Source organism: Micromys minutus (assembly GCF_963924665.1).
Source record: "Micromys minutus genome assembly, chromosome: 27".
Taxonomy (NCBI): Eukaryota; Metazoa; Chordata; class Mammalia; order Rodentia; family Muridae; genus Micromys; species Micromys minutus.
This window is the reverse complement of record NC_137962.1, coordinates 38,174,056-38,196,756: the sequence shown is the minus strand read 5'-3', so window position 1 is coordinate 38,196,756 and position 22,701 is coordinate 38,174,056. Positions and strand designations below refer to the sequence as shown.

Here is a 22,701-nt window from a genome sequence, read left to right as displayed (position 1 = left end):
CCTGTTATGGAGCCTATTATCTGACTAGGGGTCCATCCCAGCCTTTGGTTTTCTTGTTTTCAAGAAGCCTGTGTTTCAGCGAACATATAATACAATACAAACAATAGCATACAGTAGAGTCGGGGATGCCCATGGAGTCCTGCATGCTCAGGGAAAGGCAGTGGGTCTGAAGAAGTAGGGAGTTACTGAAGTGCATTCTGATGTTTGATTGTGAATTGTGCTAAATCTTGCCATCAAGGGAAAAATGAAAAGGTGGTACTAGCCTGTAATCCCAGTACTTAGGAAGCTAAGGCCAGAGGACCACAAGTTCAGAGTTAGCCTGGGACAGCTAGTAACTTTCGGGTCAGCCTAGGCTGTACAGCAGACTATGTCTGGGAACACCTGGGACAGGTAGTACATTTGTCAGCCTAGGCTAAACAATTGCCTATGTCTGGAAGAAACAAAGCAAAACAAAACCCTCAAATACCACAGGGTTAGTTCATTCATTACAGTAGAAAATGTGTCAGACATTACCCTCAAAACGGAATGTGCCAGAATGCTCCCATGAAGCTATAGTGTAGTGGGTAGAAGAGCTGTGTGGTGTCAGAGGTAGGTAGGGAGTCCTGCGAATTGGTTCTCTCAACAGTGTAAGCTCTGGATTCAAACCCTGGCTGCACACTTTGCTGACATGTAAGTTACTCTGGGCTACTTATTGAACATGTACCTCAGTTTCTTCATCTTTAAATTGAAGATAACAGCCACATATGGTATACATTCCTGTAATCATACCACTTGAGAGGAGGCAGGAGGATCAGGAGTTTGAGGCCAGTGTTGGCTACATAGGTAGTTTGGGGCCAGCTTGGGTAACATGGTTCTGGGGAAGGAGTTATGGTTGATAACCTGGATGGAACACTCAGAATGAAGGCTTAAACAATAAGAACATTTTCTGCTTAGCTTCAGTAATTGGTCAGCTGTGTACTAGAGACCAGGGCATAGTATATAATCTAATAATGGATTGAGAAGGAGGTTCAGTGAGGCTTGCCAGTCTTCTCAGCTCTTTTTGGCCCCTAAGTTGTGTCTTTTTTTTCTGTCAGGTATTGGGTAGATCCCTTTCTGAAATAGAAGTCTTAAGAAAGACCCATAGTCAACCAGGGAGGTTACAGACTTACACAGAAATGTAGGGAGAAGGAGAGTTAAAACAAGGTTCTTTTTTCTCCTTTTTGGGTGGTGATGCTGGGATACAGAATCTGGAGCCTTGAGCATGAAAGGCAAGTGTTTTGCCACTGAACTATTCCCAGCATCTGCTGTGAGACTTTTTGGTTGCCTTTTGAGGGGAATGGCTTCTAAGTTCTAGTTAGTTAGTTAATTTTGGGGTAGGTTCTCACTATATTGCACTGGCTGGCATGGAACTCACTTTGTAGACCATGCTGATGTCAAATTCATAGAGATCCACCTGCATCTGCCTTCCCAGTGCTGCGATTAAAGGCGTGCACACCCTGCTACTTCACATGTTCTGCCCCTGAGGAGAGTCGGGAGGAAGGCTGGAAGGCGGGAGGTCAGAGGCAAACTGCTTTCAAGGCCTTTTTGGGGTGTTGTTTGCTGAAGCCCTGCATTTACTGTGGGTTCGTTACCATCACATGCACTCAAGCTGCACATGGTCATGGAAATGCCTAGATTTGTTCAGTTGAGTTCCCTTGCATTCTGTCTAGCTGGGAACTGCAAGGTTCTAATGTCCTCACTAAGCAGAAACATGGTGAAATAGTTTAGATAAACCTTGCTTGAGTTGTTCACAGAGTACAGTTCTCTCCAGCCTCCTCCTTTCCTGGTCACTGTTTTCTTTCTGGTTTTGTTTTTGTTTTTGTTTTTGTTTTTTTTTTTTAAGCCATTTTTGGTGGTTAAAGTGAATAGGTCAGTAGTAACAGGTTTCCAGAGTTGTTTTTTTTTTTTTTTTTTAAAAACTGGCTAATCTGAAACTGTACCTATTAAACATAGCTTCCCTTGAGGAGCCTAACCTGACTCTCCTTGCCAGGGGATCTTATGTCTACTGGAGGTTAGAGGCAGTAGAATCAGGGTTAAAGTGGAGGGACAGTAACCTGAATGAGAAAGGTTTAAAGACCTTGTCTCCCTGTGAGCTTGTGGGTGTTCTCTTCTAGGTCACCAGTCCTTGGGTTAGGGTGAGTATTGAATTAGATTATTGGGGAGCCCCTTAGCAAGCCTGCCCTGCTTCCCAGTTTTGGTCTGAAGCACAGCAGAGTTTCAGTGTTCTTGAGGCTGTTGGAGCTTCTTCTTAAAACATGCGGTGTAGCTGGACGGTTGGTTGCAGCCCTTCTCTCTCTGAGTGGAAGTCCTGACTCACTGATGGCTGTCTCTTGGAGGCTGGGTTTACAGTGGATGAAGTAATTGCATGTGTTGTCCCAACCAGTGCTTTTTCTCACTACAATCCTGTAATTTGGGCCATGAAGTAATCAGCTTGGGGGTTAAGGGACCCGTTTGAGGTCACCCAACAAATTAGCTCAGACCCAAGGCAAGTACTCAGGTCTCAGGTTTCCTGACTCTAAAACCCACGTTTTACTGTTACACTGTACCCACTGTGATTTTCCAAGACATCCGCAGGGCCAAGGACTGGCAGGCTCAGTGAGGCCTCTGCTGGCTCTGACTTGGAAGGGGGCAGTACCCTTCCAGGATGGTTTGAGGGTTCTGCATCTAGTGCTTCTCCTATCTGTAAAGGTTTTTCTTAAAATGGAGGTCATTTGTGGGTTGGTGATCGGAATTCTCTGCCTCTGCTGGTTGTCATGTATCTCATCCCCATGGCAGTGCTAGCTGGAAGGATGATGAATCTGTCTTACCTGACACCAGTGTACATGCCATGTTTAACTCTTCGGCCTCTCTGTGCATTTGAGGTAGAAATATATTTTAATTGGCCAGATAATCTCTCATATCCCTGAACCTAAAGCTTTAATTGAAAATAAAAGGTAGAGGAGAGGAAGATGTTGTCCTGTGAGCATATGAGGGAAAGAGTATTTTGACAATGAGCGCCTCGCCCTTTTAAAATGTGGCTTCCGTTAGAAGCGTCTGTCACCATGCCCACCTATTTCTTAATCCTAACATTCCCCAAAGCAGTGTCTAAAGGAAGACTGTTTTCCTATCAAAACCATATTGTCTTGTATGGTGGGATATTTCACTGGAGGACTTAAATGTTTGCTAATGCCAGGTCTGTGAAAGGTTTTTCTGTTGTATACACTGGCATTTCTTTTCCTGTCACGGGACATGGTACTTCCCTCTGGACCTAGATTTCGCATGCAGTAATCTTGGCTGTGATGGGGAGGGACAGAAAGAGGGGGTTCTGTGGACCCAGGTGGTGATGGCTGTGTTGTCTTAATTCTCAGGTGAGCAATGGCAGGCGCTGGTGAGCGCAAAGGCAAGAAGGATGACAATGGCATTGGCACGGCCATCGATTTTGTGCTCTCCAATGCCCGGCTGGTGCTGGGCGTGGGTGGAGCAGCTATGTTGGGCATTGCGACACTGGCAGTTAAGCGGGTAAGTGCGTGCAGCCTGGTCCCAGGGTGGGAGGTGGTGAGTTGTCTACAAAGAGGAGCTCTCCTGAGGTAGTCTGACACCGTAATTGGAGCATAACTCAGTCATCTGGCAGCTTGCTTCTAGGCTTCTCCATAAAGAGACCACTGTGATAGAAAGAAATGTATCCTACCAAGTAAAACACAGCAACCAACCCATCTACCCGGCCTTCTCTGATGGCATGGTTTAGAATAGCAACCACACATATACTTCTGTTTCCTTCCCTCACTCCTGTTTTTAGAGCATCCATCTCTATCTGTATCCTTGGATACACTTAGAAGATGAGCACTGGGAACAGTGCCTAGCATGTAGTACCTCTGAAGTACACATGAGTCACTGCATATAGTACCTCTGAAGTACACATGAGCCCACAGCATGTAGTACCTCTGAAGTACACACGAGCCCACAGCATGTAGTACCTCTGAAGTACACATGAGCCCACAGCATGTAGTACCTCTGAAAAGTACACATGAGGCCATAGTATGTAATACCTCTGAAGTACACATGAGGCCACACCACAGTTCCAGCCAACTAGATTGAAAATACCCATCCCTTTAATACCAGCATTTGGGAGGCAGAGGCAGGCAGGTTTCTGAATTTAAGGCCAGTATTGTCTACAGAATGAGTTCCAGGCCAGCCACAACCTCATAGGAAAACTCTGACAGGAAAAACAAGCAAACAAACAACAATAAAAATTGCATTTACACTGAATAGTTACCAAATTTTTTTTGATCATCCCATTAGCAACAGAATAGATATTTACATAGTATTTATATTTGATCACATAATATACATAATATAAAATTTAAAATACATATAAAACTGCACAGGTTTTACAATGATTTTTTAAAAAATTATTAGTGCATGAATACTTGTGTACAGTCAGGTGCACAGTGGAAATCAGATGACAGCTTTATCGAGTGGGTTCTTGCCTTCTACCTTTGGATTTGGGGATTGAACTCAGACTTGAATTATTGGGGAGCAAGTGCCTTTACCTGCTAAGTCTTCCCATTGTCCCTGTTTGTTTTAAGATAAGGTCTCACACAGTAGCCTGCCTAGCTTGGAATTCACTAAGCAGCTGTCAGATTTTCTTGCCTTTGCCTCCTGAGTGCTGAGATTTGAGGCATGGGCCACACTACCCAGCTACAATAACCCATTTCATGTAGGGACTTGAGACATCTAAGGATTTTGTATGCTTGGCGCATCCTCTGGACCAACCCTCTGGTGATGCTGAGGAAAAGCTGGCAACTATTTGTGGGATAAGTAAGTGATTGTTCAGCATGGATTGTTAGGCCAGCACTCTGCTGCTCAGCAGTACTCCCAACCCTTCCTACATAGAATATTCTAAAGGGATAGTATTGTATAGTCAGGAAATACTGAAGCAGCTTTAGTGATAGGAGGAGATGATCAGAAACCAAAAACGTTTTTTTCAGAAGCTGTCTAGTCTGGGCCAGTGAGATGGCTCACTCTCAAGAGTTTGGTCCCAGAGACAGTGTAGTGGAAGGAGAGACGTTGTTCTCTGACTTTCACATGTCTTTGAGTCGTAGCATTTGTGTTGTGCAAATGGGTGATTTTTTTTTCTTTTTTCTTTTTTTGGTTTTTGTTTTGTCAAGGTAGAGTTTCTCTGTATAGCCCAGGCTATTTTGGAATTCGATATGTAGAGCAGGGTGGCCTGGAACTCAGAGATCTTGCCTGTCTGTGCCTCCTGAGCACTAGGATTAAAGGTGTGTATCGATTCTTATCTAGCAATAATGGGTAACGTTGATAAAGGCAAGGAGGTTTTTGTCCAGGAATGTTCCGACTACCATATTGTGGAAAAGGGAGGCAAGCATGAGACTGGACCAAATCTCCATGGTCTGTTAGGATGTAAGATAGGTCAGGCTGCTGGATTCTCTTATACAGATGCCAACAAGAGCAAAGGTATCACATGAGGAGAGGATACCGATGGAATATTTGGAGAATCCCAAAAAGTACATCCCTGGCCCAAAAATGACCTTCAATTGCATTAAGAAGGTGTGAGAAGGTGCTAGAAAGATGGCTTGGCAGTTTAAAGCACTGGCTACTCTTCCAAAGGTCCAGAGTTCAATTCCCTGCAACCACATGGTGAAAACCATCTAAGTGAATCTGATCTCTCTTCTGGTGTGGCTGAAGACAGTGACAGTGTACTCATACATAAAATAAATAAATCTTTAAAAGAAAAAAAAAAAGAAGGGCAAACCTTACAATTTGTCTTAAGAAGGCTACTAATAGGCAATACCACTGCCTTCTTTATTACAAAACAAATGTCTGATAACCTTTTTATTTGTACCGTAATTTAATTCATACACTAGAATTTAGATCATGAATGACTTACAGTGATTTTTTTTTTTTTTTTTTTTTTGGACAGTCCTGATTTAAGTAAAATTGAGTTGTAGTTAAGTGAAAAAAAATTGGCTGGAGATGTAATTCAGTGGTAGTATTTACCCAGCATGCACAAGGCCATGGGTCTCATTTCCTGTAGCACCATCACCAAAGACAACAAAAAATTTCTTGAACTTAATGGGGCACAGAGTCTGGGGAAGGAGGGGTGCTGGGAGTAAGGTTGAAGGCTGGTGTATGTATGTCCCCCTGGTCCTCTCTGGTATTGCAGATGTACGACCGGGCAATCAGTGCTCCTACCAGCCCCACCCGCCTAGGCCATTCAGGGAAGAGGAGCTGGGAAGAGCCAAATTGGATGGGCTCTCCTCGGCTATTGAACAAAGACATGAAGACAGGCCTGAGCCGGTCCCTGCAGACCCTTCCCACAGACTCTTCTGCCTTTGACACAGGTGAGAACTTCGTTGAGCTCTCTTGGGCTGCTTCTGGACTTAGAGCTGCTGTGGTGCAGACACTTCTCAGCAGGGAATGTCAGGCAATTTGCCCTTTGTGCCAAGTCCTTTTCCTTCCTGGAACTGGGATTTTTGTGGCCTGAGCAAGCTTGGGCAGAGCTCACATGCCTCTCTCTCTTGCCTTGGCAGATACATTCTGCCCACCCCGGCCCAAACCATTGGCCAGGAGGGGCCAGGTAGACTTGAAGAAGTCACGACTCCGCATGTCCCTGCAGGAGAAACTTCTTTCTTACTACCGGAACCGGGCAGCCATCCCTGCTGGAGAGCAGGCTCGGGCCAAGCAAGCTGCGGTGGACATCTGTGCTGAGCTCCGGAGCTTCCTGCGAGCCAAGCTGCCTGATATGCCACTTCGGGACATGTACCTGAGTGGCAGCCTCTATGATGATCTGCAGGTAACAGTTGTTATGAAGGGTGGGCTGGGTGTGTTCAGATGCTTCTCAGTATTGGAGATTTTCTTTTTTTCTTTTCTTTTTTTAATTTATTTGTTTTATGTATGAGAACACTGTCGCTGTCTTCAGACACACCAGAAGAGGGCATTGAATCCCATTATAGATGGTTGTGAGTCACCATGTGGTTTCTGGGAATTGAACTCAGGACCTCTGGAAGAACAGTCAGTGCTCTTAACCACTGAGCCATCTCTCCAGCCCTGGAGATTTTCAAGAAAGGAATTGTTCCTGGGCCTCAACCAGAAAGCATCATGCTTACAAATCCTGCCACACAGCAGTGTTGGTTCCTCTGCTTCATCCTTTCTCATTCTTTATGTCATACTTAGACTTTTTAAGATGCTTTAGGGGTTAGGAGTGTAGTTGTATTAGACCCTGGGTTCAATTCCCAGTGTTGCATAAAATAGGTGTGGTGACACAGGCCTGTCATGTCAACACTCAGGTGATAGAAGGGTCAAACATTAAGGTCAACCTCAGCTATGAAGTTTGAGGTCAGCCTGCATTATATGACATCCTACCTCAAAAATAAAAAATCAAAACCCCAAACCAGGGTAGCTCTAAGAAATCTGCCCTCGCTGTATTCTTGTCCCGCTTTCTGTGTGTGCTAATTGAACCACTGGCTTCCATTACTGTTGAAAAATACAAAATGGTAGGGACCTATGTTGTAGGTAGCATATGTCTTAAGCATAGTAAAGCTCTTTAAAACCTTTTAATTCTGGGACCAGTGAGATGATTCAGCAGGTATAGGTGCTTGGCACCAAATCTGATGACCCAGGTTCAATTCCTGGGTCCCACATGGTTGAAGGAGAGAATTGACTCTTGTAAGTTACCTCTGACCTCCACATGTCATGACACATCAAAAGTGTTTGATGTGACACACACACACACACACACACACACACACACATACCCAACTGTAATAAAGAATTTTTAAAAACCAACTCTTTCTAATTGTGTTCTGGCAGGTGGTGACAGCTGACCATATCCAACTTATTGTTCCCCTTGTGCTGGAGCAGAACCTGTGGTCATGCATACCTGGGGAGGACACCATTATGAATGTCCCTGGTTTCTTCCTGGTTCGTCGTGAAAACCCAGAGTACTTTCCTCGGGGTAGCAGTTATTGGGACCGCTGTGTTGTAGGTGGCTACCTCTCCCCAAAGACAGTGGCAGACACCTTTGAGAAGGTGGTGGCAGGTTCCATCAACTGGCCAGCCATAGGGTCCCTCTTAGACTATGTGATCCGACCAGCACCACCCCCAGAGGCCCTGACACTAGAAGTGCAGTATGAGAGGGACAAACATCTTGTCATTGACTTCCTGCCATCAGTGACCCTTGGTGACACAGTCTTGGTGGCCAGACCACACCGGTTAGCTCAGTATGACAATCTGTGGCGGCTGAGCCTTCGTCCTGCTGAGACGGCACGATTACGGGCTTTGGACCAGGCGGACTCCGGCTGCCGGTCTCTGTGCCTCAAGATCCTCAAGGCCATATGCAAGTCCACTCCAGCTCTGGGCCACCTCACTGCCAGCCAGCTAACCAATGTCATCCTCCACTTGGCCCAGGAAGAGGCTGACTGGTCTCCAGACATGTTGGCCGACCGCTTTCTACAGGCCCTGAGGGGACTCATCAGCTACTTGGAGGCTGGAGTCTTGCCCAGTGCCCTGAACCCCAAGGTGAACCTATTTGCAGAGCTCACCCCTCAAGAAATAGACGAATTGGGATATACCCTCTACTGCTCATTGTCTGAGCCGGAGGTGCTGCTGCAGACGTAGGGCAGGTGAAGGCCCAGACTCTCCGTTAGAAACACTTGGCTACGTGGTTGGTGCCTCACAGGGTCCCTAGGTGCCTCCTGTTTTGCTGGTAATTGTCCTGGTCACTTCATGCTGATTAGAATGACATCCCTTTGGTTTTCCCACCCATCCCTATTTTTGTAACCAAACACTGTGCTCCCTACTTGCCGCCTTACTCTAGGCTGATTTTTTTTTTTTTTTTTGGAACAAACAGAAGGTGTGGAGTGCTGGCCTCAGCCTTTGGGTGTTTTGTTTTTGGCCCAGATTTCTTGCTTTTCTGTCTCCTATGTCTTGTTCTGCCCCTTGGCCTCTTGTTTGCTGTCTTCTCTGTCTTTCTCTTTCTTGGTCACACACCTCTTTGCTCTTGTCCCCAGAGCACATTTGCCTAATGATGATGTTGCCTGTAGTTGATGTCATAGAGGAGCGATTGCATGTTTCCAAGCTGAGCTCTGCAGAGTAATGAGACAGTATTTAGGTTTCTGGGGTGAGGCTGGCAAAGTATCTTTGCCCTGGCGAATCGGTCTTTGACCCTGGTTCCTGGAAAACAAGCTCATCTCTCCCTACCCTAAGCAATTCCTGTTTATCTGAGATAAGAATTTTGAACCTGGGGATGGTGCATTGACCCACACTGGAGGTGCCCGATGCAGCTATTTTATTGAGATGCTTTATGACTATCAGTGAGAGCACAGGGCTAGGGTTCTGAAGCTGATTGGAGAGCCTGTGTGTTTCCTCTGTTTGTTTCTGTCTGTGGTCACCAAAGTCACAGACAGGGAAGGCTTGGGGGCCTCATAGGCAACACTTCTAAGATGCTGTTTTCCCTTTGGTTGCTGGTAGAAGGGGACCTTGCTTTAGCCACAGAGGCCAAGGGAAGGCAAAAGGAGGCAGTGTCAGCTGAAACCCAGTGACCACATTGGTTTTTTGACAGGCTTTACCTTTCTTAGGTGTTGCCTTTGAGCAAGAACATATCCAGGGCTAGTACCTCTCACTTGACCCCTTTCCTTATTGACAGTGTTTGCTGAGCACTATTGGTACTTCCACAGGCCAGAGGGCACATGACCATGCCAGCCCAGGTCCCTTACTTGACTCCTGGGGGATTGGTGCTACCTAGGAAGAGACATAGATCAGACACACAGAAAAGAGTTGGGACTTCCCATGTTGCTGCTAAGATTGCTATTTATGGCCATGTAATCATATCCTATGGGTGGGAAAGGGAGTGTCATGTCAATGTGTCCTTTTTCTTCCGTTCATGAAAAGAGGCTGACAGTAACTCTGGTTCTGATTTACCCTTCTAGTATTTTGTTCTCCCATCAGGTCTTTCTTTATCTATTCTTACTACCTCTCCATCAGTGTGATTCTGGTGACACACTCTGGCTGCGTTGGCCCTTCCTAATAAGGGTGATACAAAATGACTATAAATAGCACTGACCCTGCAGCAACCCATTTGGAATTAGGATAGAGACACACCCCCTTCTCCCATAGGTTAGGAGGTTGAGCCCGGCTATCCTTAGCCTTTCCTCCTCCCAAATATGTGTAATGACTTCTTCAGGAGTTTCTCTTTGGCTTGTGTAAGATAGTATGAGAAACTTTAAAAAGATAAAGCCAAGAACCTTAACTGAAACATGCCCTCCTGGTAGTTAATAAAAATGAAATAGGAGCTGAAAATATCTATTGCTAAGTTAGACTGAGCGGGCATAGAAGGGCTGACGTAGAAGGTTCTAGTTGCTGTCTGTTGGAGAGAGAGTTGATAGAGTGCTGCACAAACAGATTTTAGATAGGATTTAGATTTCCTGTCATAAGTATTATAAGACCCCTAAGCTGTCATCTCTGAACTGATTCCATTTCTGATGCCAGAAAAAGTGCAAATGAATGCAAAACTTGAAGATGCTTAAGATTCCAAAGTCCTAAATCACAGCCATGTTTTGAAGTTAGGAAAAGCAATGAATTTATTTGTCATTGTGAATTTAGGAAAAGCATGAATTTATTGCCTGACTTATGAACAGCTTTGACTTTGGACTGTGTTTTGTAAAACTAAATCATGACTTGGCCATCTTATAAGCAAGAACCTCTTAGGACTTCCTCAGAACATGGAAAAGTGGGACCAGCTCTATCCTGGTGGGTTTGTGAATTAACTAGGCGTATGTGTTTTCTTTGCTGTCATTCTTTATCTTAAAGTATGGGGGGCAGCCACATGCTCTGGGATGCTTGGATGGAAGAAAAGATATTCTGCTCTGCTTCCCTCTAACACTTTGTTGAAAGACCCCGTTGGCTGTGCCACCACTCTGCCTTTCTCTTTAGTTACTCCCACTTCGCCTGGAGGAAATGCCACTGGTAGCCCCTACTTCTGTCTGGGAGGTATTTTGACATTGTCAAGATTAGCAGACTATATATACTTGATGCCTAAAACTGTACTCATTACCCTGGTAACCAAGTAAACCCAAGTTTATTTTGGTTCTTCTCTGTTGCTCTTTCACCAAAACGGAATTCAGGATAGCAGTATTTTTCTTCCTATTAACCATTGAAACTTTTAAAAATAAAGACAGAAAAACTGTTGGAGCTGCCCCATCATCTTCTGGAGTTGGCCCTGGCTGACTTTACTCCATTGTAATCCACCAAAGCGCTTAATGGTTAAGATGAATCAGCTTCAGGCTGGGGGATCCTGAAAGCAGAATGCACCATGTGTTCAGAGCCTTCTACCAAGATACACTCCCTTGGGATCATGACTTGATAAAACCGAGAGCATCTGCTACAACTCTAGCTTTTTTAGTATAAGCTCAAGGCCAAGGTAAATGATGAGGCACTTGAGAACAGAGTTAACCCTTGTACCAGGCTGAGAGGTTGTAAGCCAAACTATTTTGTGTCCAAAATACCAGCATGAAGCTTCTATATTTAATTGCAGGTGGGAATGAGGTGGGTGTTGACTTTTATTTTGATCACCCTGTAGTCTTTAAACCCTTGGTCTCTGAGGCCAGGTCCACAACTTGCCTTCCAGTCACTTGCCTGCCCTTCTGTGGTGGTCATTGTGTCAAGCTGGTAGAATGGAATCAGTCACTAATCTTTGTGTCCTCTCTTGGCTGGGTCTGTATAGGAGCAGTTTAGCTCTAAAGCCCAGAGAACTTTTATTCCTCTTTCTCCTTGAAGGAGAGAAATTGAACTGGTGAAAACAGCGTCTTCTGCAGCATGGGAAGAAGAAAATAAAAATCTCCTTTCCAACAACTCTCATGTGTGTATGTGGTATGAGGTATTTTATTACGTGTTTGCTAGGAGTAGGATGAGGTGTCAAATCAGGGTCAGTGTTTTTAAACTAAAGTATGGCCAACTTGTATGATCAGGAGCCTTTGTTAAGAGCTGAGGAAAAAACATTTGCATGACTGGTTAAGCAAACTTTATTTAGACTGGCCAGCCAAGCAGCCCCTCACTGGCTTGGAGGTCCCTTTTATGGGAAAGCTTTAGGGTTGATAGAAAACAGCTGTGGGGATAATTGGCTGTTAGCACCGGAACAGAAGAGTGGGGGACTCAAGGCTGCCTGTGGGGTAGATACATGTGATAGGAAACAGCTGCCAGGATAATTGGCTGTTAAGAAAGGAGGCCAGAAAAAGCAGCGCACACTTGTGCTGTGTGGAAGGTTTCTGCTGAGACACATTTTTGTATAGCAAACAGCAGTCATGTATCAGAGGTTTAGGAGTTAGCAAAGCAAAGGCCTGGGCATATATCATGGGGTTACAAATTCAGCATAGGTTATAAAACATGGTTTGCAGGATACATTATGCTTAGGGGACAGAAACCTGTAGGGGGTGTAACAATGTAACAGTGTAGCTCCTGTTTTGGATTCCAGAGCAAAGCAATAGTTACTCTTTTGTCGTCTTTGCATGGAAAGTCTAGGTAACTTCTGTATGTGTGCACATGCACTCCAGACGTCTTTGGAGATAAAAACATCTCATTATGTAGGTCTTGTACATCATGGTTATTTATAGTTGGTTTAGTCTCAGTAAATAATTATAAAGGGTCCTCTGAGGAAGGAGGATGAATCACGGAGTTAGGGAGATAGTGACTTGGGAATTAGGTTTGAATGGATAAATAGCAATCAATAGCCATGTAATCAAGGATGACCTTGAACTATATAGTACCGGAGTTCTAGGATTGTGTGTACTAGAGTACATGGCTTGCAAATAATTACAGAGCAGGAAGCAGCAGGCACTGTGCCATTTGAGTGGTATTTGTGTGAGTCATTTAAACAGTCGAGGAAACTCAAAAGATTTTCAGGCTGGAGTTGGGAAGAGGGCCTCTCAGCACTTCCAAAACAGCATCCCTTATGGTGAGTTGTCCTTGACCAGTACTTGGTGCTTCCAATCACTTTAGTGACTGCTCACTCATCAGGATGACTTCTTGGGAAAGTTATACCCAGAAGTTAAGACTTGGGAGTTAATCAGAACCACCCTAAGGCTTGAGATCCCACTGAATAAAATCCAATCTTAGAGGAACTGACCCTGTACAAACCAGGAGTGAGCATCGCTGTGATGGGAGGATGGGCATGTTTTAGAGTAGGATAGACTCGAGGTTAGGCATATTTTCCCAGTACAGGGATCAGGGGAAAGATGCAGAGCTGGAGGAACCAGAATGTCTCCCAATAAAGTTCCAGCATGAATTCCCTGCTTAATGTGTGGTCCCTGGACTGACAGGTAACTCCGGAGGGTCTGTCTACGTGCCTGAAGCCTGCCCACCCGATTCTGAGAACAAATAACAGGGAAAGAGGGTTTTCAGCCCAAAGGTCAAGCCTGGAAAGTTGTTTCCCCCGTGGTGGACCAAAGCTGCTAAGAAGCGATGCAACTACATCAGGGTCACCTCTGACAAGGGTCAGTAGGCGTGAGAGTCTGGCGTTTAGAGCCTCTGGTGGCTCCTCCCCACACTAGTGCTCCTAGGGTTCAGAGCCAATAGAAACTTAAAGTTTAGATGACTCGCCACGCCTGGGCCAATCAGCTCGACGCGCGCTCCAAAGGCGTCTCGCGTGATAACCTGGCAGCTTTGGCTTTGACCGTCATAGCTTTGGCTATGTGTCTCTCCCCGCCCGGTAAGACACCGGAAGTCCGGTAAGGAGAGATCCCTCCGCACTCCGGAACCTGACTTCGGTTGGTTGTAAACCTATAAAGTAGTGCGCTTTTCTCCTTTCATTGGGCCTTCAGGATAATCTGTAACGCCACAATTACTCCCCGAGCACAGCGGAGAAGGGTTGGGGCGGACCAGGGCGTCAACAGGACGCGGTTAGGTGGAGCTACGGCAGGGTCACGTGGCCGCGGTGGGAGGATACGTGGTGTGCTGCGTCCCTCGCCGAATCTATAAAAGGCGGGCTTAGGGCGTGTCACCGCCATTTCTGCTTGCTCTGTGGTGGTTGGCTGTTTGTCCGTAGTTCCCTCTTCCCCTCCCGCAGGGCTTGCGGCCACCATGGCGTATTAGAGGCAGCAGTGCCTGCGGCAGCGTTGGCCTTTGCAGCGGCGGCAGCAGCACCAGGCTCTGCAGCGGCAACCCCCACCGGCTTAAGCCATGGCGTGAGTATTGGGCCGACTGCGTGGGGCGAGTGCTTTGCTGTGCTTGGGTGCGGCCTACGCGCGTTGGCCATCATACGCGGCTTTACAAGCGGCCGGACGCGTCCGCCTTGTTTGCGTGGCCCCGAAACGCCGGCGCTCGCGGGCAGGGTTGGGCGGGCGGCGTTTGGGTGGGGGGAGTAGTACCTCAAATCCTGCTACATCGTCTTCTCTTAGCTTAAACAACTCGACCTCGCAGGGGTCCCGGTGTCATCCTGCGAACGTGGCGAGGCCAAGATGGCGCTGGGGCGGGGGTGTGAGTCACGGGGGCGGGGCGCGACGGCCTTGGCCGTATTAGGACGCGAGAACAAGCTACTTCCTCTGGGTGGCCGGTGAAGCAAAGCTTAAGCCTCCATTTTGTGCAACCCGAGCTGGCGGCTGGGGAAGCTTACACAATGGCCTTGGGCCCACGTGCTCTTCATTTAGAAGCTTCTGGGATTTGGCCATCCAGCATCTTAGATAGAAAGATGATTGGACTTGCTTTTGGGTCCCTATTCAGGCTCTTCACGAAATTCAGCAGCAGCGTTGCTGTAACGGACAAAGATACCTTCGAGTTAAGCACATTCCTCGATTCCAGCAAAGCCCCACGACATGACCGAGATGAGCTTCCTGAACAGCGAAGTGTTGGCGGGGGACTTGATGTCCCCCTTCGACCAGTCGGGTTTGGGGGCTGAAGAAAGCCTAGGTCTCTTAGATGACTATCTGGAGGTGGCCAAGCACTTCAAACCTCATGGGTTCTCCAGCGACAAGGCTAAGGCGGGCTCCTCAGAATGGCTGGCTATGGATGGGTTGGTCAGTGCCTCAGACACCGGCAAGGGTGAGTAGGACACCTGCTCCAACGTGCTCTATTCATGTGGGTCTGTTGTTTTGAAGGTTTTCTGCTTCCAGTTTATGATGTGGACTGTTGACTCCTAATTTTTCCCCCCCAGAGGATGCCTTTTCCGGGACAGATTGGATGTTGGAGAAAATGGATCTGAAAGAGTTTGACTTCGATGCTCTGTTTCCAATGGATGACCTGGAAACCATGCCAGATGAGCTTTTGGCCACGTTGGATGACACATGTGATCTTTTTGCCCCTCTAGTCCAAGAGACTAATAAGGAGCCCCCTCAGACAGTGAACCCAATTGGCCATCTCCCAGAAAGTGTAATAAAAATCGACCAGGTTGCCCCCTTTACATTCTTGCAGCCTCTTCCCTGTTCCCCAGGGGTTCTGTCTTCCACTCCAGATCATTCCTTTAGTTTAGAGCTAGGCAGTGAAGTTGATATCTCGGAAGGAGACAGGAAGCCTGACTCCGCTGCTTATATTACTCTAATCCCTCAGTTTGTAAAGGAGGAAGACACTCCCTCTGATAATGACAGTGGCATTTGTATGAGCCCTGAGTCCTACCTGGGCTCTCCCCAGCATAGCCCCTCCACCTCCAGGGCCCCACCCGACAGTCTGCCTTCTCCAGGTGGTCCCCGTGGTTCTCCTCGACCCAAACCTTATGACCCACCTGGAGTAAGTTTGACAGCTAAAGTGAAGACTGAGAAGTTGGATAAGAAGCTGAAAAAGATGGAACAAAACAAGACAGCAGCCACTAGGTACCGCCAGAAGAAGCGGGCTGAACAGGAAGCCCTCACTGGCGAGTGTAAAGAGCTAGAAAAGAAGAATGAGGCTCTGAAAGAGAAGGCAGATTCTCTTGCCAAAGAGATCCAGTATCTAAAAGACCTGATAGAAGAGGTCCGTAAGGCAAGGGGGAAGAAGAGAGTTCCTTAATAGAGTAGTTGGGTGCCTTGTGTGTGTACATAGTCCTGTGATGCTGTGTTTGCTGTAATAAATTATTTTGTAGTGAAAGTACCAGTGTAGGTTCTGTGTCATTTTTTTCCAAACAGACTGTTGAAGGTCCTAGCTACATTACTGGTCTGAGCTGGTTAGGTAGATGAAGATTATCCAGAGGGCATTCTGGGTTAGTGAGAGGTGCTTTAAATCCACCTGTTCACATTGGCCTTGTGCCGGACACCTGCCATGTGGAAGTGCCTAGATGCCGCCCTTGAGCACAGGATTAGGTTTCTCTTCTGCATAAGGATAGATGGCTGGGCTGTTTTCACTTGGTGGAAAGGCTGGGGTGGGCAGGCACTGTCTACAGAGGTGAAAATGAATATAGGCAGAAAGCTGGGAAGGGAACCCAGGCTTCCAGGGCTACCTGTATTTTACCTTTTATCTGGAAGGTAGTGTGTTGGGGCCTGTTTTTCAGCCTTCCCTGTGCCAGCAGATGGCCTGAGTGTTAGCTGTTGGAATATAGTAACGGAAAAACAAGACTGCCCCCATCCCATCAGCACTGCTGCTCTTAAGCCCTACTCCAATTTCTCACTTTGGTTAACTGCAGATCCCTCCCAAGATGAGATAAAAAGCCTACCATCACCCTCAACGTGGATGGATTTGCTCAGGGGCAGCTTAATCTAGCCTAGGGACATGGTAGTTGGAGAAGGCCTGAGAGAAGGTAGCCTAGGGACATGGTAGTTGGAGAAGGCCTGAGAGAAGGGAGCAGACAAACAGATGGAGGTCCTTGGCAGATGTTTTTTGTGCTTGAAAACTGGTGGCTCCACTTCTATGTATTGTTAATGTCACTTCAGTCCTTCCAAGACCACCCTGGCAATGCTCTAAAGTTTCATATATCCTAGGTTGGTCTTGAACTTATGTGGCCAAGGATGATCTTGAACTGTTGCCCCTCTGGCCTCCACCTTCCAAGTGCTGGATTTATAGACATGCGTCACCACACTTGTTAGGTGCAGCCTGGGACATGCATTATAAGAGACCCAAACAGTTAAGATCTAATCACTCTGACCCTGGCGACTTAGAGCCTTTGCCAGATATTGACTGGGTGGAGGACCTGCTCTAGGGTGAGCATGCTGAGGGCAGGGAACAAGGTGGGGCCTGGGTGAGGGTAGGATGACGCAGCAGCAGCCCCACTTCTACAGCAGGCCTTTTGGCTCACCCCTATTGCAAGCAGGAAGCTAGGCTGTGTTGGCTGGTGAGGTGGTGGATATAGAAGAGTTAGGTAAGGAGACCCAAGTGCTAAGTACCTACCCAGGCAGTCTACAGAATGGCAGGTAAATGCTCAAACCAGTACCTAGTGACATCTTTAGAAATATACCAGCTCAGGTTGGGAGAATTGCAGATTCTTGGACCTTTTGCCTAGGCCTTTAGGAATCAGGAAAATTGAGCTGGAGAGATGGCTCAGCGGTTATGAGCACTGATAGCTCTTCCAGAGGTCCTGAGTTCAAATTCCAGCAACCATATGGTAGCTCACAATCATCTGTAATGACTCCACTGCCCTCTTCTGGTATGTCTGAGGACAGCTACAGTGTACTCATATAAAGAAATCTTTAAAAAAAAAAGGGGGGGGGGGGATTGTGGCAAATACCAGCTCATCCATCCAGAACTTGACCAGCTCCAGTTGCACTGTGAACTAAGCTCTTCCTACTCTACACTCTAGGCAAGGTTGGTGTCATGGTGGCTGGCCCTGAGTCCCCAAGACCAGTAGCAGTCTTGCTCCTCTCTATGCAGCTCCCTGGACTTGCAGAGGATCACAGCAGAAGCCACTGGAAGCATGGGGGTGGGGCAGCAGCACTCCAAGTCCAGATCACCAAATCTTTAAACTGGCCCAAAAGTCTGCATCTACTTGGGATGCTTTAGGTAGGCTTCTCTTTGCTAGATCCCCATTGGCTTAAATGTAACAATCAGTGTTCTTTCATAGGGTTACTGGGTGGTAAAGCTTGGGATAATGGTCAGTACTCCATCTTTTCCTTTTCAGCAGCCAAGAGAGGAGGCCTTATACCAGGAAAAGGATCTCTTCTTCCATCCTCTAGGTGACCTTGTGGCCAAAGGTGTGTACTCCCTAGAAATGGGACCTAGAAAATAAGCATTAAGTGGCTTGGTAAGCATCGTATTTGAGGAGGAAATGAATCCCCAATATCACCTGAATCTGCTTCTCTGAAGGTCTGCAAAACCCAGCGAGCAGGCAGGAGTGAAGATTCATAGACCTGCACCCACATCCCTTTGAACCCACGTCACAGAGGACAGCCCATCCACAGAGGGCCCAGAGCTCCCATCACTAGCCTATATTAAGCACACTCCCTCTCTTGTTCCTGCTTGCTGTGACCTGGATGGATGGATGGATGGTCATGCTTTCCAACAGGCAGAGGTCACCTGGAGCTAATCCCACTCTGCTGTATGTAGTTCTGTGTCCCTATTTGAGATCCAGGGACAGTGAACCCTGTTCTCTTACTGAGGACAACGTCCAAGCACTGTCTTGTCAGGGGCCCATCATCACTGAGCCAAAAGAATGGAGGCAGCAGACTCGGGAGAGGATGGCTGTGTGAATTCTCCCCAGGAATGCATACATTGGCACTGAAACATTTCCTGTACCTATGACAGGTCACCTCTTCCCCTGCACTTGTGCTGTTCTCCCTACTGTGCTCATTCCACATGAGCTTTCCTTTGCCACCTATGTCTGGCACTGTGTTGCTGGAAAAAGTCCAGTCTGCCCTCTGAGGGGTCACAACCAAAGCTTTCACTGCTGTTCTTGGTTGAGGTACAGACTTAATGTAAACCTGCTTGCTGAGGACTCCTGGAATCATAACCTATGCCCCTATCAAATGACATAAGACTTTGTTCTTTACTAGTGCCATAGCAGACCCCAAGCTCCAGCAAGGTGGAGGCAGCTCCACTTCTTCACTCCTAGACCTTTTTGTCCACTTCCTGGGCAACTCTAGCAGTTGCAGTGACCATGCCCAGAGAGGACGCCCTTGCTGGTAGAAGAAAGGCATTTATGCTGGGCTGAGCCTGGGGGACTTAGACATGGAGAACATAGATCAACACTGATGGGAGACTCACTGTAAATCACATCAAAAGCCCTCACGTGTGTGTGCGCGCGCACACACACACACACACACAATTTGCCCAAATCCACATTTATTTAAATCCGATAGCTGACTTCCAGCTCCTTGAAGTGTGGTCTGAGCAGGCCAAGTACCTGGCCCTGTTTCACAGCAAATAGCCCTGGGACCTGATCCTGGCCAGAACTCACAGTTAGAATCTTTTCTGGCAGGGTGCTGATGGCTCCACCCAAACCAGAAGTCCACTTCAGTTTGAGGGAAAATTTGCTGCAGGGCTTGCAGCTCTGTTCCGGTGTCCTGGGATAGAAACATATGGCTTTCTGAGCCAGGCTACATTTGCACTGTCACCTGCTGGTCGCCCATGGCATAGCACTTCAGGGACACAGGACAGCAGAGGTATGGCAGTAAAGTTAGTGCCTTTTGTCCCCATCCCTCCAGGAAGTCTAGCTGCCAAAATATTCCCTCTGGAACTTCTGGAAGTCTTCTTCAGTGAACACAGTGCCCTCAGCCTTCTTCTTCTTCTTGCTGTTCTTCGTCTTGGCCACTAGCCGATCACAGGCTTTTCGGCCTTGGTTCTGCTGCAGAATCTGAAAAGGTTCAGAGTGAAGGCCCTGAACATCCATTTTTGGAAGCACAGATGAAAACCTTTGAGATCACAGGGATTTATGGCTCAGGGCAGGGCTGAGAATCACAAATTCTGAAGAACAGCCTAAGTCATCACCCCAGAACCCTATAGCTTGTACCCTAGACAAACCTGCTGGGTCACAGACTCTGGCACGGAGCTTCTCATGCTGGTCATAAACTTCAGGTTTGCCTTGAGGTGGTCTCGACACTGCCGTTTCTGGTACTCAGCTGTGGGTAGCAGGTAGGGCATGTCATTTCAGATTCACTGTACTGTAGAAGCCTCTGAGTCCCTTCCCCTGTTAAAGGCCTCACTGTCCTTTCCCTAGAAGGGAATATTTCTACAGCCATAGGTCCTGTCTGCTGCAAATCTCACAGACCCTACTGGAGAGCTTTCAGTTAGTCATGTGACTGTGTCTTAAGCCAGGTGCGCTGGCTTGCACCTGTGATCCCAGTACTAGCTAGACTGAGACAGGAAGACCACTGCTCCTAGCTACATAGCCAGATCAGAAGGGTTGTTTAAAAACAGCATGACAAAAATCTACCACCACCAACAAATAATACAAGGTCTACCCTGAGCATAGCTGTGTATCAGGCAGGCAAGACACACAGGCCTCCTGTTTACTGAGAAACACAGTAACAAACTAGTCATTTTAGAGAGTATCTTTTTTTTCCCTTTGGGGTTGGGAACAGTCTCACTCTGTAGACTAGGCTGGCTGGTCTCTGCCTCATAAGTGCTGGGATTAAAGGTGTGCAATATCACCATGCCTGACTATTGTTCTGTCATTCCTACCATTACATACTGAAAATCCAGGGTCGGGGGTGGGAGGTATGTCTTGAGGAGCTTCTACCTCAGGACAGGAGTGAAGGGAACCCCAATAATTGGGCAGGGAGGAACCTTGACATGAGAACTTGTACAAACCACTGTTGTCTACTACACATGCCACCAAGCTCTATCTCTGCTCATAGTGTTTCCTCTTAAACTTCCTACCTTTTAACAAGACTCACAGGCTGGGTGTGGTGGTGCATGCCTATCATCCTAGTGCTTAGGAAGCAGAAGCAGAAGGGCTGATTTGAGTTCATGGCTAGCCTGTACTATAAAGTGAGGTCCAGGCCAGCCTGAGGCACAGGGTAAGATCTGTCAAAATAAACCAAGCCAAAACAACAACAACCCCCCTATCCTCCTTGAAGTGGGAGAAACAGTGAAACCCAAGTACCTCAACTTCCTTTATAGAGCTCATGGAATCAAAGAAGAAAGCAGCATACCATCCTGTGCCCCTTCTCAAGCCTGGAAGTCTTACTAACTGTGCTACATCCCCTAAGATGCTCTCCTGGAAACAAGGCTTCTGCTCTGCAGACAGTTCACCAGAAAAGCACACGTCAACTCACTTCTCTGCTAACCCTATTGTCACTTGAGCAGGGCACATTAAGAGCAACAGCAAGGGGACACACTGCCTACTTCTGTAACTGTAGAGTGGTGGAAAAGAACTGCCCACTTCACAGGGCTGCTGTGTGGGTCCAATGAGTTAACACTTTTAAAGGGTTCAGAAGGGTAAAATTTTGGATGCATGCTTCATTTATGTGTGTGCATGTATGCATACGCTTGTGCTTGCGACTAAGTGTATGTATGTACACCCCGAGTGAGCATCTGTGGAGTCAGAAAGGGTATCTAGTCCCCAAACCTGGAGTTACAGGGAGTTGTGAGCTGCCATCTGGGTTTCTGGGGGCTCCTGGTCCTTTGTAAGAGCAGCAAGTGCTTTTAACCATTGAGCCAGCCCTTTATCCCTGATGAATACTCCATCTTGACTCTTGTTCATATTACTTGTTAGCCTTCCTTCTTCCAAATTCACAAGTCTTTCCGGCTAAAGGTACCCTCCTTTTCACCTGGCAGCTCTTATGCTTTCTCAGGTGCTCAGCCTTAACATTGCTTTCAATTTGGCTTGTTAGTTTGATTCTCCCTTGGAGCACTCTAGAGCCTTTTACCTCACATGCCTCATACACTTGGCAAACACTTGCATGCTAGTGTTGAGTCTTTTTGATGCTTCGCTCCCCACTAGGGTTAGATCTTGCGTTTTATTTGCCTCCACGATCTGATCTTGCCTTGAACTCACCATGTAGTCAGGAAAGTCACAGAACTTCTGATATCCCTGCCTCCACCTCCCAAGTGCGGGGATTACAGGTGTGTGTCACCATTCCCAGGTCTTTCCCTCATCCTGTTAACAGCTACAAAGCAGATAGCAGCAAAGAGACACTGAGAGCCCAGACTTGGGAATTAGATTCCTAGGATTCGAAACCTGTCCCCGACCATTTTAACACTCTTCTTACCTTTTCCTTGTTGAGTCTCGGGTAACTTTTGGAACCCCGACTGCAAGGCCCCCAATCCTGCGAAACACTCGCAGTCTTCTTTCCCAACTCACCTAGTGCGGACTTAGGCACCTTTCCCTTCGCTGAGTTTCGTAGTTTCAGGGCCTGGGAGGCCTTGGCCCTCGCTCTCCGGGTCCGCTTCACCGGAGTACCGCTCGCCTTGGCCTGCACGGGGACGGCACGAGAAGCTGTAGGGAAAGGCAGCGAAGGACTGAGTTGGAGGGCGCGTTTTTAGTTTCCACCCGCCTAGTCGGCCCTCCTGCACAGCGCCACGATGCAGGACCAGCCCTCCTCACCCTCGGACGCCTCCAGAAGCTCCAAACCGCGCCTTAGCAACGCAGCCGACATGCTGCCGAGCCCCGCCCACACGCTGCGAGTTACTTCCGCCCTGGCGGTGTTCGCTCCTCGGCGGAAACTGGAGCGGAAACCCAGGGTTCCGCAGCGAGCGGAAGTGCCACCTTAGGACGCAGACTCAACGGCTTTTTTAGCCCTAGAGGAGAAGGGGACCCGGGCGTGTCCAAGGCGCAGAAGCTACAGTTGTTCAATTTCTAAGCAACGGTCTCTTGTGATCCAGACTGTGTGGACAGACTCGACTTCTAGTCTCATCGGT

General features: G+C 47.4%; 3 protein-coding genes across 3 annotated transcripts; 2 read left to right on the top strand and 1 right to left on the bottom strand.

Moving 5' to 3' along the window:
* Positions 1-3,372: 3,372 nt before the first annotated feature.
* On the top strand, positions 3,373-11,202 carry MIEF1 (mitochondrial elongation factor 1; the record flags this gene model as incomplete). Its single annotated transcript, XM_080939824.1, has 4 exons — positions 3,373-3,516; positions 6,182-6,359; positions 6,549-6,811; positions 7,828-11,202. 4 exons carry the CDS (start codon positions 3,373-3,375, stop codon positions 8,632-8,634), a joined length of 1,392 nt encoding a protein of 463 aa, XP_080795950.1. The 3' UTR covers positions 8,635-11,202.
* Positions 11,203-14,025: 2,823 nt separating this feature from the next.
* On the top strand, positions 14,026-16,065 carry ATF4 (activating transcription factor 4). Its single transcript, XM_080939920.1, has 3 exons — positions 14,026-14,192; positions 14,728-15,045; positions 15,158-16,065. Exons 2-3 carry the CDS (start codon positions 14,820-14,822, stop codon positions 15,982-15,984), a joined length of 1,053 nt encoding a protein of 350 aa, XP_080796046.1. The 5' UTR covers positions 14,026-14,192; positions 14,728-14,819; the 3' UTR covers positions 15,985-16,065.
* Positions 16,066-19,229: 3,164 nt separating this feature from the next.
* On the bottom strand, positions 19,230-22,467 carry RPS19BP1 (ribosomal protein S19 binding protein 1). The gene is made up of 4 exons (XM_080939628.1): positions 22,388-22,467; positions 22,145-22,279; positions 19,861-19,958; positions 19,230-19,693 (listed from the first exon to the last, which is right to left on the bottom strand). Exons 1-4 carry the CDS (start codon positions 22,437-22,439, stop codon positions 19,550-19,552), a joined length of 429 nt encoding a protein of 142 aa, XP_080795754.1. The 5' UTR covers positions 22,440-22,467; the 3' UTR covers positions 19,230-19,549.
* Positions 22,468-22,701: the final 234 nt, after the last annotated feature.

Bases quoted from the DNA above. Each gene is read 5' to 3' on its own strand.
- RPS19BP1 (XM_080939628.1), bottom strand. From the start codon at position 22,439: ATGTCGGCTGCGTTGCTAAGGCGCGGTTTGGAGCTTCTGGAGGCGTCC. The intron at 22,280-22,387 runs GTGAGGAGGGCT...CTTTCCCTACAG, and splicing joins GCTTCTGGAGGCGTCCGAGG to CTTCTCGTGCCGTCCCCGTG. The intron at 19,694-19,860 runs GTTTGTCTAGGG...GAACCTTTTCAG, and splicing joins CAGAGTCTGTGACCCAGCAG to ATTCTGCAGCAGAACCAAGG.
- ATF4 (XM_080939920.1), top strand. From the start codon at position 14,820: ATGACCGAGATGAGCTTCCTGAACAGCGAAGTGTTGGCGGGGGACTTG. The intron at 15,046-15,157 runs GTGAGTAGGACA...TTTCCCCCCCAG, and splicing joins TGCCTCAGACACCGGCAAGG to AGGATGCCTTTTCCGGGACA.